This window comes from Antennarius striatus, chromosome 2 (genome assembly GCF_040054535.1).
Source record: "Antennarius striatus isolate MH-2024 chromosome 2, ASM4005453v1, whole genome shotgun sequence".
Lineage (NCBI taxonomy): Eukaryota > Metazoa > Chordata > Actinopteri > Lophiiformes > Antennariidae > Antennarius > Antennarius striatus.
Window position 1 is genome coordinate 4,952,115 of NC_090777.1, and position 16,231 is coordinate 4,968,345.

General features: G+C 46.2%; 6 protein-coding genes across 6 annotated transcripts; 3 read left to right on the forward strand and 3 right to left on the reverse strand.

Moving 5' to 3' along the window:
- The first annotated feature begins 977 nt into the window (after positions 1-977).
- Positions 978-1,589, forward strand: LOC137587899 (histone H1-like). The gene has a single exon (XM_068304584.1). It carries the CDS (start codon positions 978-980, stop codon positions 1,587-1,589), a length of 612 nt encoding a protein of 203 aa, XP_068160685.1.
- Positions 1,590-2,671: 1,082 nt separating this feature from the next.
- Positions 2,672-3,849, reverse strand: LOC137587985 (histone H2B 1/2). Its single transcript, XM_068304672.1, has one exon. It carries the CDS (start codon positions 3,812-3,814, stop codon positions 3,440-3,442), a length of 375 nt encoding a protein of 124 aa, XP_068160773.1. The 5' UTR covers positions 3,815-3,849; the 3' UTR covers positions 2,672-3,439.
- A 1,072-nt stretch (positions 3,850-4,921) lies between these two features.
- LOC137587940 (histone H2A) lies at positions 4,922-5,362 on the reverse strand. Its single transcript, XM_068304636.1, has one exon. The coding sequence runs from the start codon at positions 5,360-5,362 to the stop codon at positions 4,979-4,981; it is 384 nt and encodes a 127-aa protein (XP_068160737.1). The 3' UTR covers positions 4,922-4,978.
- Positions 5,363-5,530: 168 nt separating this feature from the next.
- LOC137587910 (histone H3) lies at positions 5,531-6,131 on the forward strand. Its single transcript, XM_068304594.1, has one exon. It carries the CDS (start codon positions 5,699-5,701, stop codon positions 6,107-6,109), a length of 411 nt encoding a protein of 136 aa, XP_068160695.1. The 5' UTR covers positions 5,531-5,698; the 3' UTR covers positions 6,110-6,131.
- A 3,424-nt stretch (positions 6,132-9,555) lies between these two features.
- On the reverse strand, positions 9,556-9,875 carry LOC137588021 (histone H4). Its single transcript, XM_068304734.1, has one exon. It carries the CDS (start codon positions 9,865-9,867, stop codon positions 9,556-9,558), a length of 312 nt encoding a protein of 103 aa, XP_068160835.1. The 5' UTR covers positions 9,868-9,875.
- Positions 9,876-10,617: 742 nt separating this feature from the next.
- On the forward strand, positions 10,618-12,920 carry LOC137587958 (histone H2B 1/2-like). The gene has a single exon (XM_068304642.1). The coding sequence runs from the start codon at positions 10,632-10,634 to the stop codon at positions 11,004-11,006; it is 375 nt and encodes a 124-aa protein (XP_068160743.1). The 5' UTR covers positions 10,618-10,631; the 3' UTR covers positions 11,007-12,920.
- The last annotated feature ends 3,311 nt before the right edge of the window (positions 12,921-16,231 follow it).

The window sequence follows — 16,231 nt, forward strand, 5'->3', positions numbered from 1 at the left end:
AAAGTTGAGAAGAGCAAAACATACAAGAGAATAATCCAGGATAAGACTTTAACGTTTGCAGTAAATAAATAATGAAGTTGGTAAAAACATGCCATTATTGAAAAGGGGGGGCGACGAAGATTTCCAAATTGTTGAAATTAATATGTAAATCCAAGTAGTTATTGAGAATGTTAACTTAGTTATTTCAATGGGAATGGAATTATATTCTGTAAACTGAGCTAATCGGGCCTTTGATAGTTTATTGATAAATGTGTATCAGAAAATGCCTAAACATGCTGGGAATGTAAGATTTAAAAATAAAATTATGTTTGAAAATCTTTCAAAGTCTACTTTGTCACATCAGTGTCACTATGAACAGCTGATTTGTGTCCAAACGAGCTGCCAGCAGCAGAAATGTCCACAGTCCACAGCTGTGACAGGAAGTCTGGCTCCACGGTCCCCGAGCCTCGGTCACCATCAGTGTGTTTGCTGCTCCACAACAACTTGACTTGAGTCCAAAGTGATCCTCAGCCGACAACTGCTGTCACTTTGATTCTCTGAGCAAAGATGTGGAGTCGCTGGAAAACGGAGTTTGATGGAGCTCCGATGCATCGGAAACATTTCATCACGTTAACGAGTGGGAAAAGTCACGGAGACTGGCGGGACACGGCGGTGGACTCGTGAGGTGTGGAGGCTCCCTGAACTCAAGCCAGAGAGTCTCAGAGTTCTCCACGAGTTCAGGATGAAGAGGTTCTAGTCCGCGGTCCTCTCCCTTCACGGCCAGCCTTCAGGACGCGTCCCACGGGGACTTTGGAGTGTTTTATCTGTGACAGAAAACACAAGTGAGCCCACGTTCACGCCGGACAGAGGAGCCGCTGAGCTGGGCTGAGTCTCCACGGTTCTCATGGTGCGTTTAAGCCCCGCCTCCAGCTCCGGATTCGACAGCAGTCGTTTCAGCGACGAGAATCGGAGTCCGGAGGAACGAAACAGAGAAAACGATGGCAGAAGAAGCTCCAGCAGCAGCAGCCGCGGCCCCGGCCAAAGCAGCCAAGAAGAAGGCCCCCAGACCGGCTAAGTCTGGCCCCAGCGTCAGCGAGCTGATCCTGAAAGCAGTGGCCGCGTCCAAGGAGCGGAGCGGCGTGTCAGCCGCTGCCCTGAAGAAGGCTTTGTCTGCCGGCGGCTACGATGTGGACAAGAAAAAGGCGCGGGTCAACATGGCCATCAAGGCTCTGGTGGCCAAAGGGACTCTGGTCCAGACCAAGGGCACCGGGGCGTCGGGCTCCTTCAAGATGAACAAGAAAGCAGCCGAACCCAAGGCCAAGAAGCCCGTCAAGAAAGTGGCGTCTAAAGCCAAGAAGCCCGCAGCCAAGAAACCGCCAGCGGCTAAAAAGCCCAAGGCGGCGGCAGCCAAGAAGCCGGCAGCCGCTAAGAAGTCCCCCAAGAAGGCCAAGAAACCTGCAGCCGCCAAGAAAGCTGCAGCCAAGAGCCCCAAGAAGGCCACCAAGAGCCCCAAGAAAGTGGCCAAGAAGACCAAGGCCCCCGCAGCCAAGAAAGCAGTCAAGAAGGTTGCTAAGCCCAAAGTCAAGAAGGCAGCAGCCAAGAAGAAGTGAGCTGTCATAGTGATCAACACACGTCTGACTAAAGGCTCTTTTTAGAGCCCCCATGTCCACATTGAAGAGCTTTCCTCAAAACAAACGCATGCAGCTCATCATCATCATCACATCAACTCTTCCTCTCACACCACACCACCATCACTGCTGAACAACCACATCACTACTGCTGAGCTACAAACTCACTTCATTCACCTCCAAATGTCATTCACCTCATTCACTAACATTTAACCATCAGCAGCTGACCACATGTTTCCTCGGGTATTCTACATTTAATTTTTTTTTTTTTTAATTTTATATACTGGTTTGATCCCTGAAGGGAAATTAAGAACGCACACTCTAGCTACTGATTACAAACGCATGCATACATATTTGTGAGTACAGGCCCCTGTATCACACACACACACACAAAGGGGCCTGTAGGCATGCAGGGGAGGTAGAGTGGCAGGCAGCTCCTTCTTGGTGCGCCTCAAATGAGCAATTTGTAAAGGGGACGGCACCTTGCTCAAGGGTGCCTCGGCAGTGCTCCGGAGATGAGCTGACACCTCCCACTGTCAGCTCACCTCCGGGTATTTTTTGGGGGGGCAGGAGCGGGAATCGAACCGCCGATCTTAAATCATAGGACGACCCGCTCTACCGCCCGCTTTACCACTGAGCCACTGCCGCCCCATTTACATTCACTTCCCGCGAGAAATAATTTAACTTTTCACAAGATTAAACTTTTATCTATTTATATTTGAAGAAATGTATAAAATTGAAGTTCATACGTACTAATAACTTAATTTCGCACAACCAAACATTTGGGATGTTAATTGAAATTACTTATTCTCATGAATTAGATGCTGCAGTTTCCTTTCCTTTTTTATACAATTTCCTCTGGGATTAGTAAGTATCTAAATAGGTTATTCCAGTCAAAATTACTATGAAAAACGTGTGTTCAGCTAACAAATACTTGTTAAATAAAAAAAAAAGAGCTCTATGATCAAGAAAGGAATCAGTTTTATTTATCCCATCCTGTACAATCAATTAATTTACCCAGAATACCATCAATACAGAGAGAACGAAAAAGATGTTGACAAGATTTATTTTAATTTCTTCTTGTTAGTCGTTTCACATCAATAATCTTGCATTATAATCCTTCATTATTTTACGTTTTAATGTGTTCTGAACATCAACAGAGATCTTCAAATCATCACTGAATCCATTCTGTGAAATAATTCCCAAATATAAAACATCTGTGTTTAACAGTAGTTCTAAAATTAATTCTTTCAAAGACTGTCAACCCTCTAAAATTATATTTCTTAAATTTAAATTTAACTTTTATTTATTCAAAATAGTATTTCTAATGTTTTGAAGTATACAGTATCTAAAACTTTGAAAATGCTGAACTCTAAAAACAATTAATGTTTTCATGATAGGAAGTTTTATGTGTATTTTCCCAAACCTCAATACAATCTGACCCATAAGACTATGAAAGTGAAAAATAAATCATGTACACACATTTTTAAAAATTGCTTATTTGGAAAAAAAAATTAATATAAAATGAAACTTTTTGACAAGTTGTCAACTATATTGTGTATGTGGCTTTCAAATGAATTGATGATCTAAAATCACCGTAAACAATTGAGTTTCATTTTGGCTTCTAAATTTAACTGTTTAACATTACTTACTTACCTTACTTAATATGACATCTAACACTGTAGGACGCATTTAATTTCTAATTATGTATTTGTGATGAGCGAGACCGTAGAGCAGACACTCGCTCTACTCCTGACAGACCGGATCAGCTCTCCAGAGGAGGTGGTGGCTCTTAGAAGAGCCGTTGGGCTGGGGGGTCAGCAGGGGGAGGTCTACTTGGAGCTGGTGTACTTGGTCACGGCCTTGGTGCCCTCAGACACGGCGTGCTTGGCCAGCTCCCCGGGCAGCAGGAGACGCACGGCGGTCTGGATCTCCCTGGAGGTGATGGTGGAGCGCTTGTTGTAGTGAGCCAGACGAGAGGCCTCACCGGCGATGCGTTCAAAGATGTCGTTCACAAACGAGTTCATGATGCCCATGGCCTTAGACGAGATCCCGGTGTCTGGGTGCACCTGCTTCAGCACCTTGTACACGTAGATGGCGTAGCTCTCCTTCCTGGTCCTCCTCCTCTTCTTGCCGCTCTTGCTGGCGGTCTTGCTCACGGCTTTCTTCGAGCCCTTCTTGGGCGCTGACTTCGCTGGTTCAGGCATTCTTCTTCTTTCTGATCACACAGAAATGAATCCCGACTCACCACAGTGACTGTATTTGAACAGACTCCATTCAAAGCAGACTGTGTGGTCTCCCACCTGTGATTGGTGGAGCTGATCACGGGGTTAGCGGAAGTCTCCCATTCTTGATGCGTCATTCCTGAAGCTGCAGTCTGGAGACAAATAGACCAGAAACACAATTCTAACGTATTAAGTGTGTTGACTGATAATAATGAAATATGTTTGCTCTTTTGTGAATTTTGAAAATACTTTGTGACATTTTTGCATTTAAATTGGGTGTTACCAGTGATGTTACACACCTTATCATTTTCCAGTCATACATAATACTAATGCTGTATTTGTCGAGACAGATTCTCAAAATTACGTTTGGATAAAATAAGCAAATGTCCGTTGTGAACTTGTTCCTATAAAACATCCCAAAAAGCTTTCCAACTTGGACATATTTTCATGAGGTGCATCACATGTGTGTTGGATCTGGTTTGAATCCTGCAGTTCCATTCATCAAGTGACTGAACGTGATTCCCGGACTTCAGGATCGTTTGGAACTCGTCTCTTGTAATGGGGGGGGGGGTTAATTTGATAAGATGGAAGTCCTCCAGTATTTATCAGTTAAATTACTGTCAGAGATTTTAGATTAACAATCCCCGATCACTCTGTGTGAATATACCATAGGCAAAAAATTCGAACTTCTAAACTACTAAGGGCTCAGTGAGTGAGCATATGAAACCGGCAGGGTTCGGTACCTCCAACAAGATTAAGAACCACTGATCTAAATGAATTTAATCCCGTTACTATAGTCATGAAGTTTTTTACAATTAGTCCAAGACTTTTTAGACTTGTCAGAAACGGGGGGAAATAATTTGTTGTCAACTCAAAATGTATCAAAGTCACTAAAATTTGTCATTCTGAACACATCTTTCTTTTTAAAAAAACTGGTCAGCAGGGTTTCAACAATTTGATCAGATCCCAGTGGTGAAATGTTAATCCCTGACGATCAGCTTCAGGTTCATTATTCATTGTGTTGTGACGCAGATTTGTTCAGTTGTCCTGATGGTTTGTGATGAAATGAGGAAAAACGTGTCTGTTTGTCAGCCTTGTGTGGCTCTGAAAAGAGCCGTTGTGTTGCCGCTTGTGGGCTCCAGCAGTTCACTTCTTGGCAGCCTTCTCGGTCTTCTTGGGCAGCAGGACGGCCTGGATGTTGGGCAGCACGCCGCCCTGAGCGATGGTCACCCCGCCCAGCAGCTTGTTGAGCTCCTCGTCGTTGCGGACAGCCAGCTGCAGGTGACGGGGGATGATCCGAGTCTTCTTGTTGTCACGGGCAGCGTTTCCAGCCAGCTCCAGGATCTCAGCGGTCAGGTACTCCAGCACAGCCGCCAGGTAGACGGGGGCGCCGGCACCGACGCGCTGCGCATAGTTCCCTTTACGCAGCAGCCGGTGAACACGGCCGACCGGGAACTGGAGCCCGGCACGAGAGGAGCGGGTCTTGGCCTTAGCTCTGGCTTTACCGCCGGTTTTACCACGTCCGCTCATTTTCGACTGGTTTCTCTAGAGATGTAGCTCACAGAAAATGGGACTCACACCGCCCCCACCTTCACTTATATGGAGCAGAGCGCGCCACTCTCCCCGCCGGACCAACCAGAGAGAGGCTGGTCAGACGGAACTTTCCAGCTCTACTCGGCTCCAATGAGCTGCGGGCTGTGTGACGCTCCACTGGGCGGAGCTGAGCTCCAGGAGGAGCCCCCCACCAACCAGTGGTCGGAGGTCCGACTCCGCGTCATCGCTGTTCAGCCGCTCGGACGCTTTAAGAGCAGCGGCTCTCCTGTCTCTGCAGCATTCTTGTGTTCCTGTGGAGACAAGCCAGAAACGATGGCGAGAACCAAGCAGACCGCTCGTAAGTCTACTGGAGGCAAAGCCCCCAGAAAGCAGCTGGCCACCAAAGCAGCTCGGAAGAGCGCTCCGGCCACCGGCGGCGTGAAGAAGCCTCACCGTTACAGGCCCGGTACCGTGGCTCTGAGAGAGATCCGTCGCTACCAGAAGTCGACCGAGCTGCTGATCCGGAAGCTGCCCTTCCAGCGTCTGGTGAGAGAGATCGCTCAGGACTTCAAGACCGACCTGCGCTTCCAGAGCTCCGCTGTCATGGCTCTGCAGGAGGCCAGCGAGGCTTACCTGGTGGGCCTGTTCGAGGACACCAACCTGTGCGCCATCCACGCCAAGAGGGTGACCATCATGCCCAAAGACATCCAGCTGGCCCGCCGCATCCGCGGGGAGAGGGCTTAGACTGACGTCACAGCCCCGCTGACACCCCAACGGCTCTTTTCAGAGCCTCTTCATTCAGTAATGAGAGCTTCTCCTGTGTTCGACAGATTTTAGCCCTTTACACGTTAAGAGAATGTAGGGGTCTTATTTTAGGACGTATCTTGACACAATCATCCGTCTGTGGTTTGAAATAATGAAAGCTACTACAACTTTTGCAGCTGGAATCTCAGGGACAACATTAACCACTAAACTAGATCAGAGGCTCTAATGATATTGTGTCAGATTGGAAAAATAAATTGTGGAGTTACACAAGGTTCAGTATTGGACTAAAGTTATTGAAACTTTATTTGAATGTTATTGGTTCGGTATTCAATAAGTTGACATTTCAGCTTGGGGTGTAGCTCGGTGACAGCTCATTCTTGCCAGAGCTCTTACTAGAGCTCGTTCTCTTAGCTCATGCCATTAATAAATAAACCTATACTATCCATAATTGATAAATCCATAAAAATAGGTTATGTACTGCAATCTTTCAAAGTGGTAACTTTTCAAACCTAGATGCTGGCATCCTCTCAAATTACAGGCTGATCTCTAACCTGCCATTCCTGTCTGAGATCCTAGAGAACGTAGCTGCTAAACAGCTAAATGACCACCTGTTCGAGAACAATCTGTGGAGGATTTTCAGTCAGGTTTTAGGACGAACTACAGTACGGAGACTGCACTGCTAAGGGTCACAAATGACCTGTTAATAGCATCAGATATCTGTTCTAGTCTTATTACACCTCAGTCTATTCTTTCAAGGAGATTGGAAGAGGAAGTTGGGATTATAAACTCTGCACGGGACTTGTTTAGGTCATATCTATCTGACCAATTTCAGTTTGTCTATGTCAATAAAAAATCTTCAGATCACGGGACTCTCGTTTGTGGAGTACCTCAAGGATCTGTTCTGGGTCCAATTCATTTTAATTTATGCTACCATTGGGAAATATTATATGGAAAAATAACATTAACTTTCATTGATATGCAGACGATACGCAATTATATTTATCAATTAAAACAAATGAATCTGACCAGCTAATTAAATTGGAAACCTGCCTCAGAGATATTAAATCCTGGATGCTGCACAATTTCTTAATGTTGAACAGTAACAAAACTGAAGACATTATTATTGGGCCTAAGCATCTTCAAGATGATTTCTCTAACTCCACTTAGATAGCATTGTTCTGTCCTCCACTAATGAACTCAGAAATTTGGGAGTGATTTTTGATCAAGACCTGTCCTTTGACTCACATATTAAGACTGTCTCGGATAGCCTTTTTTCACTTACGAAACATTGCTTAAGTAAGGAATTTCTTATCCTTTAAAGGCGCAGAAAAAAATCATTCATGCTTTTGTTACTTCTAGATTGGATTACTGCAATTCCTTATTGTCGGACTGTTCAAGCTCCTCCGTTTGGACTCTAATTAGTTCAGAATGCAGCTGCCCGCTTACTGACTCGAACTAGGAGGAGAGAGCACACCTCTCCTGTCCTGGCATCCCTACACTGGCTGCCGATAAATTTTAGAATACAATTCAGTACAATGCAAGTCCTTATGATTACATATAAAGCTCTTCACTGTAGGGCTTTGTCTTACATTGAAAATCTCATTTAAGTGTATCAACCTCCCACGGCCCTTCGATCCGAGGATGCAGGATTTCTGCTGACCCGTCGGATCTTTAAGAGTAGAACAGGAGGCAGAAGCTTCAGCTATCTGGCCCCTTTACTCTGGAACGTTCCCCCAGCCTCCGTCTAGAGGGCAGACACCCTTAGCTTATTTAAGAGTTGACTAAAAACCCTCCTCTTTGATAGAGCCTACAGTTATAAATGACACACACTCCAATAGATATGCTGCTATAGGCCTGGGCTGCTGAGGGCTTCTGAATCAATCAACTTTTACTGATGAGCTAAATAACCCTTTTTTCTCATAAATTAAGGAGGTCCCAGCCTAAATAACTGAAGGCCTACGCTTCAAATAAAAAAACAACAACATTAAAATCTTCAGAAAGCATCAATAAAAAATGTCTCTTTCAGGGAAAAATGCTAACAGAACTTTCTTCATGGGAGAAGGGGCATGAGAATGGCCTGCCAGTCATTTAAATCTTCTTTAGAATTGACTTTAAGCTCTCCTTCACAACTGTGCCATCACTAAAAGACTTTTTATGTTACCCCAAAATCCACCATGCCTTTAGTCAACATTTGTATTTTGATCGGTTTTTTGGACCTCAGCTCGGACTTCAGGGGATAACTTGGCTCAAAAGGTCTGTGCTTTGTTTCATAGTGGCACTTCATGTCACCATTTTGCTACGAGTTCAGAGCATATGAGGCATGATGGTTTTGAACTGCCTGATGGAGGAATGAACATAAGTTTATTCCACTCATTGTTAACCAGCGGTTTTCCTCATTAACCTCCCTTTGTTTAGAACTATTCTGTCTTCACTGTCTCCCTTCCTCTGTGCTCCTGTAGCGGTAAACTCACAGCGGTAGCGGTTGCGAGTTGTCTCACTTCCAGGTGCGCTGACAGAGCAGGTAAATAAACGATCTGATTGGCTGAACTGAATGAAGCTATTACCGCATTACCCATCAGAAAAAAATTATTTAAAAAAAAATCTACCCTCGTGAATTTACCATGGAGTGGTCACCGGTCTGGACAGAACCATCCAGATCCGGGCTGCGGTCGGCCATTCGGTGACCCCTGACTTAGCGTATTGGCGATATCACTGTCTGGTAGAGGTGGTGAAAACACACACACACACACACACACACACCAGACATCATCAATTTCTTGACGATGGTCAATTTCATCGTCTGTGTTTAAACGCTCCGTATTGTGTGCCACTCCTCCTTCTGGGGCCTTCCTTTCGTGTTGCAAATATGATGTCGCGGTCCGCCACATCTCATCGGAGTAGTTGGAGTTGTTCAGACTGCAGACGCCTCTGGCCCTATCCGACACGAAACTACCTCCCGAATGTGGTTCTAATCTGTCCCACATAAATTCGATTGGGACTTTTCAGACTACACGAGATATGCAACATCAATTTGATGGGCTAAAAATCAGACATAGGCGACAAGTCTGAAAGGGGCCTTAGTAACCATGTATCCATAAAGATGTGTCAGTTAAAGCACAACACTGGGTTTTGAACTTCAGATTGTAACTGACGTCAACTATTAGTTCAATCCAATCAAGCCATGACGCCCTTCAAACTGATGAAAGCACCGTCACCATGAGTTTGTAGATGTTCTATGTGCTTAGTTGTGTTTCTCTAGTCTTTGTAGTGTCGTGTCCTGTGTATTTATGGTTGTGTTGTGTAGTCTTATCTAATGGAAGGAGTGTATGTCAGTGGGGATATTTGTCACATCTCTCTAGAACTGGACTCTTTGAACACAGTGCTGGTCCTGAAAAGGACCTTTGGTTGATGACGTCACTAGCGGTCTAGCCCCCGAAGCCGTACAGGGTCCGTCCCTGCCTCTTCAGAGCATACACCACATCCATGGCGGTGACGGTCTTTCTCTTGGCGTGCTCGGTGTACGTGACGGCATCACGGATCACGTTCTCCAGGAACACCTTCAACACACCGCGGGTCTCCTCGTAGATCAGACCGGAGATCCGCTTCACTCCACCACGGCGAGCCAGGCGGCGGATAGCGGGCTTGGTGATTCCCTGGATGTTATCACGGAGAACTTTCCGGTGACGCTTGGCGCCTCCTTTCCCGAGTCCTTTTCCTCCCTTTCCTCTTCCACTCATCTTCAGATCACAAGCTCTGGACTGAATGAGGTGCTGTTGGTTCCCACAGAGTAATGTGTCTCCTCTGCGGACGTGATAGAGGACAGAGGCGGGGCTACTTCTCTCCTGACCGGAACCACACGGTCGTCAATAAGGTGGGAAAAAATAGAGTAGTGGTCTCTTTGGAGGGACAGAAAATGTCTTTATTATGTCTGTTTTATTATAACATTTACTTTAATTAATTTATTTAAGCTTAACTATTTTTGCTTAATTCCTTATTTTTTTTTAAACATTTCTGTCTTCTTTACTCTCTGCGTTACTTCCTGGTCCTCTCTGTCCTGTATGGTGACTTTCTACAGTAAATGGAACTCTAGTGGATCAACTGCTTGCTGGAGGCTGTGTGACCACGCGTGTCGAGCCTCGACTCTTTCAATCCACGTCGCTCGACACGCGTGGTGACACGGTGTGTGGAATCGATTCCAGCGATGATAGTGACACCAAATTTGATGTGACGACAAATGTTAAAGGGCAAACTTGAGGACTGGACATATTAGAGGAGCCTGAAGGAAAATCATTACAGGACAGTTTGACTCTTTACTATGAAGTGAAAGAGACCAATAGAGGACATCCACTCAACCAGACCCGACCAGCTGGAACGGTGTGCAGCTCCACCAATCACAGGAGAGGGTCCACACAGTTCTATTTAAATGAAATGTTTATAAATAAGGTCACCCCCCCCGCCTGCGTCATTCGTTTTTCTTTCCAGGGGAAGAGGAGGGAGAAGAATGCCTGAACCAGCGAAGTCAGCGCCCAAGAAGGGCTCGAAGAAAGCCGTGAGCAAGACCGCCAGCAAGACCGGCAAGAAGAGGAGGAGGACCAGGAAGGAGAGCTACGCCATCTACGTGTACAAGGTGCTGAAGCAGGTGCACCCAGACACCGGGATCTCGTCTAAGGCCATGGGCATCATGAACTCGTTTGTGAACGACATCTTTGAACGCATCGCCGGTGAGGCCTCTCGTCTGGCTCACTACAACAAGCGCTCCACCATCACCTCCAGGGAGATCCAGACCGCCGTGCGTCTCCTGCTGCCCGGGGAGCTGGCCAAGCACGCCGTGTCTGAGGGCACCAAGGCCGTGACCAAGTACACCAGCTCCAAGTAGACCACTTCCCCTCTCCCTGCTGACCCCCAAGCCCAACGGCTCTTCTAAGGGCCACCACATCCTTTCAAGAGCACTTCTTTTGTCCTCACATCTTCTTCGCTTATTTTCAGCAGATGGATAAACTGTTGCTCACAATTTTTTCTAGCTCTTACTCCTCACTGACATTTGAACTCCTGCATCTTCAGCAATCAGTTCTCCAGTCGCTGCTGTCCAGAGTCCTGAAATATCAACTTCACAAAATGCTTTCCCTTCCTGTTGTGTTCTTCTCTTGATGAATGATGAATTTGAATTCTGGCACACATGGGACCCACACTCCTTTTATTCCTGCATGTGGTTGATTAGGTTTGATATTTCAGCTCTCCTTTAATGTTGAATATTGTTTAAAACGTGTCAGTGGGTGTCTGCCATGTTGGATAACCGCCAGAGTGGTAGCAGAGCACCACAGGGTGGAGTTTGGCTGGCTGCGATTCAGTAATACGTGTGACTGAAAGTGATTATTGTTTGCATATTGTTTTAGTAATTAAACATAGAACCACTATACAATCACTGGCCTACAGCTATTGCGATGTTGGAGCCTGTGTGCCAACCAACACATTTTGTATCGTGTGTGGTTGATTGTTCTCAGGAGTAAATTCACAACTGATCCATCCACCTCGACTCCTGAGACTTTCCTTATCCAACCAGAAGAACAGGGTGGTCATGTTGGTGCTGTGACCCGTGGATTTTTGGTGGAGCTGGGGCTTCATCTTTGACAAAACAAGAAAAAGAATTGGGACATATATCCCATTGAAATAAAACTGGCATATGAATGTACAAACTATATAAACTTTGTTGTGAATCTTTCAGTGTCTCGCATACATTCTGTGTATACTATTCGGGTGTGCTGCTCGGAACAAAAGTGTCATACACCCAAAGTTATTGTGTTTGATGAGATCCAGCTATATGTTTATGGGAAGATCAGTGTGAGAGTTAATTTGTGTACTGATAAGCCCATGGAAGGTACAAGCATACATGTGTTAACTGCAGAAGAACAACCAACTTTAGATGACACAATACTAAAAGAAATGCGACAACAAAGTCATGAATCTGAACAAGAAATTTGGAAAAACAATGGAGCAATTTTGCAAAATAACATCTATATATGACTCAGCAATAAACCAATCTTATCCAAAAATCTATATGAATGGGCGGCTATTTTGAGTTATGGTGTTACACATGTCTCAACAGGAGGGATGGTAGGACAGATACATCAATATTATACCACTTACGGAACTGAGGTCTTGCCTCCATACCCACTCTGGCCATTGTACGCCTGGACTGCTGGTAGCTGTTGGCTGATTCTGCAGTCCAATGAGTCAACAAGGAGAAATAACACTCCTTCTACAGCTGATTCATTGATAGAAAAGTAATAAAGGAATATTTTTGATGAGGCAACAAGACATTATTGATGTGATTCTCTTAATGGGAGTGCGGGGGTCTTTTAACCCCCAGATTTACACCGTACATTCTGAATAAAAGAAAACCATCAAATACATTTTAAACCCAGCCATGAACAGAACGAGTAAAGTGTTGTTTAATGTATGTCTTTATTTTATTTATCTGGTTGAAAGACAACATGTCTTTTATGAATTAGAAAAATTCAAATTCACTCTACATGGGGAAATAAGTCGATTTTTTAAGCCCTGGAATCATTTTATATAATATTTTACAGACTTCTAAACACTCCCATGACTGATCTTTTTAATATTTCATGCCTAGAAGATGTGTGCTGTAAACAACTGTCATGTATATTAAGAGTAACATAATGGCAGCAGGGTTGCCAGCATTTTACTGTTAATTTAACAATCCCCCTACTGTAATCAACTCAACAGTACATTACTGTAATAATATTACACAATAAATTATAGTACATTGCTGTATTTTCTTCATTTACAGTAAACTGCTGGCAATAGGGTTACCAGTAAATTACCGATTTTGCTAGTTTGCTTACTGTTAACTTATTTATGGTTTATTACTGTTAAATTACATGACTGTTACTGTCATGTACTAAAACACAGTGTAGTGCTGTATTTTGCTGAATATTCAGTATACTTGTGCCATGGTCTACAGTATTTTTTTCTTCAAATTAGCAAAAGAATTTACCATAATCCCAAATTCAGTGCGAAGTGGTTAGTTTTCTAAAAACAGCATATTACTGGCAGGATTGATGGTAGACAATCACTATGATGTAAGCAGTCTTCACTGTAACCTGCTAGCGCTGGTCCTAGCTGTCTCCGCCCCCACCCCCCCCCCCCGCACACACACACACACACACACACACACACACCACCCCTCAGCGACCCCCAAGCAGCTGGGGAAACAGCGTGGTTGGATAACTGTGGGAGGGAAACGTAGGCAGAAGAAGCCTACTGTACACCACCATCATCACACAACTCCAAACCCCTCCGTATGTATCTTAAATCAGTTTGCCCCCCTCAGTAGCACGCCAACTGAGAAAAGCACTCTGGTCATTGGATCCTCTATTGTGAGATATATAAATGCAAGACAGCCAGTGGCCACAGTTAGCCGCATCCCTGGGGCCAGTGCAGGTGACATCGAGGGAGAGTTCAAGTTAATGGGTAAAAATAAACAGGTTTTAGAGAGGACTGCATGTTCATCTGTGCTTTTGGGGGTGGGAGGAAGCCGGAGAACCAGGAGAGAACCCACGCAGACACGGGGAGAACATACAAACTCCGCACAGAGCGGGACTCGAACCCGGAACTGCCGTGTTGTGAGGCGACAGCGCTAACCACTGCCGCCCTAACAGGACATATACTAAACTAAAATATGAAAGTATAAAATAGAATAAAAAGTGAAAATGAAGATAGGAGGCCCACATGTTGGGTAAGGTTATTAAAGATTAAATTAAAGATCAATTAAATTAAATTAAATTAATGATCATCCATCCATCTTCCACCGCTTATCCGTAGTCGGGTCGCGGGGCAGCAGCGTCAACAGGGAGCCCCAAACTTCCCTTTCCCCGGCCACATCCACCAGCTCTGACTGGGGGATCCCAAGGTGTTCCCAGGCCAGTGTTTAGATATAATCCCTTCACCTGTTCCTGGGTCTGCCCCAAGGTCTCCTCCCAGCTGGACGTGCCAGAAACCCCTCCCTAGGGAGGCGTCCCAGAGGCATCCACACCAAATGCCCAAACCACCTCAACTGACTCCTTTCCACGCAAAGGAGCAGTGGCTCTACTCTGAGCCCCTCGCGAACAGCAGTGTTTCTCACCTTATCTCTAAGGGAGCCACCAGCTATCCGCCTGAGAAAGCCCATTTCAGCCGCTTGTATCCGCGATCTCGTTCTTTCGGTCATGACCCATCGCTTATGACCATAGGTGAGGGTAGGAACAAAGATTGAACGGTAGATGGAGAGCTTTGCCTCTCGGCTTAGCTCCCTCTTTGTGACAACAGTGCGGTAAAGCGACTACAATACCGCTCCTGCTGCACCAATTCTCCGTCCAATCTCACGCTCCATTGTTCCCTCACTCGTGAACAGGACCCCAAGATACTTAAACTCCTTCACTTGTGGAAGGACCTCATTCTCCACTCGGAGAAGGCAGTCCACCGGTTTCCTGCTGAGGACCATGGCCTCAGATTTGGAGGTGCTGATCCTCATCCCCGCTGCTTCACACTCGGCTGCGAACCAGACCAGTGAGTGCTGCAGGTCACAGGCCGATGACGCAAACAGGACCACATAATCTGCAAAAAGCAGCGATGCAATCCTCAGGCCACCAAACTGTAAAGCCTCCTCACCACGACTACGCCTCGATATCCTGTCCATGAAAATCACAAACAGAATTAGTGATAAAGCGCAGCCCTGGCGAAGACCAACAGCTCGGAACAAGTCCGATTTACTGCCGAGAACCCAAACGCAGCCCTCACTTTGGGCGTACAGGGATTGGATGGCCCAGAGGAGAGGCCCCCTCACCTCATACTCCTGCAGTACCTCCCATAGTTTATCCCTGGGGACCCAATCGTACGCCTTCCCCAAGTCCACAAAACACATGTAGACTGGATGGGCATACTCCCAAGCCCCCTCTAGGATCCCTGTGAGAGTAAAAAGCTGGTCCGTTGTTCCACGACCAGGAACGAACCCACATTGTTCCTCCTCAATCCGAGGTTCGACAATCGGCCGGACCCTCCTTTCCAGCACCTTGGAGTAAACTTTCCCAGGGAGGCTGAGGAGTGTGATGCCCCTGTAGTTGGCACACACCCTCTGGTCCCCCTTTTTAAAAAGAGGAACCACCACCCTAGTCTGCCACTCTTTCGGCACTGTCCCAGACTTCTACGCAATGTAAAAGAGTAGTCTAATCCATGACAGCCCCTCAACACCCAGAGCCTTCAGCATTTCCGGGCGTAACTCATCAACACCCGGGGCTTTGCCACTGTGAAGTTGTTTAACTACCTCGTTGACTTAGTCCCGAGAGATTGACTCGGATCCCCCATCATCCTCCAGCTCTGCCTCTGCAACAGAGGATGGGTCAGTTGGAGTAGTTGGATTCAGGAGTTCCTCAAAGTTTTCCTTCCACCGACCGACAAGCTTCTCAGTCGAAGTCAACAGTGTCCCATCTTTGCTGTATACAGCTTGGATGATCCCCCGTTTCCCCCAGCTGAGGTGTCGGACAGTCCTCCAGAACAACTTTGGTGCCGTCCAATAGTCCTTCTCCATAGCCTCTCCGAACTCCTCCCACACCCTCTGTTTTGCCTCCATTACAGCAGAGGCTGCAGTCCTTTTGGCCTGTATGTACCCTGCAACTGCTTCAGGAGTCCCCAGGGACAACATGCCCCTGAAGGCCTCCTTCTTCAGTCAGACGCCTTCCCTGACCACCGGAGTCCACCACGGTGTTCGAGGATTACCGCCCCATTGAGGTACCCAAGACCTTGAGACCACAGCTCTCAGCTGCAGCTTCAGCAATGGAAGCTTTGAACATCGACCATTCAGGTTCAATGCCCCCAGCCTCAACTGGGATGCACGAGAAGCTCCTTCGGAGGTACGAATTGAAGGCCTCGCGGACCGAGTCCTCCTCCAGACGTTTCCAGTTCACCCGCACTACTCGTTTGGGCTTACCAGGTCTATCCAAAGGTTTCCTCCGCCAACGGACCCAACTCAGTTCACAGCTCTGCCCCTCTCTTCACCCAAGTGTCCAAAACACACGGTTGGAAATCAATCATTGACCTCCGACC

Excerpts from the sequence above, each read along its gene's own strand:
- LOC137587899 (XM_068304584.1), top strand. The coding sequence starts at position 978 with ATGGCAGAAGAAGCTCCAGCAGCAGCAGCCGCGGCCCCGGCCAAAGCA.
- LOC137587985 (XM_068304672.1), bottom strand. The coding sequence starts at position 3,814 with ATGCCTGAACCAGCGAAGTCAGCGCCCAAGAAGGGCTCGAAGAAAGCC.
- LOC137587940 (XM_068304636.1), bottom strand. The coding sequence starts at position 5,362 with ATGAGCGGACGTGGTAAAACCGGCGGTAAAGCCAGAGCTAAGGCCAAG.
- LOC137587910 (XM_068304594.1), top strand. The coding sequence starts at position 5,699 with ATGGCGAGAACCAAGCAGACCGCTCGTAAGTCTACTGGAGGCAAAGCC.
- LOC137588021 (XM_068304734.1), bottom strand. The coding sequence starts at position 9,867 with ATGAGTGGAAGAGGAAAGGGAGGAAAAGGACTCGGGAAAGGAGGCGCC.
- LOC137587958 (XM_068304642.1), top strand. The coding sequence starts at position 10,632 with ATGCCTGAACCAGCGAAGTCAGCGCCCAAGAAGGGCTCGAAGAAAGCC.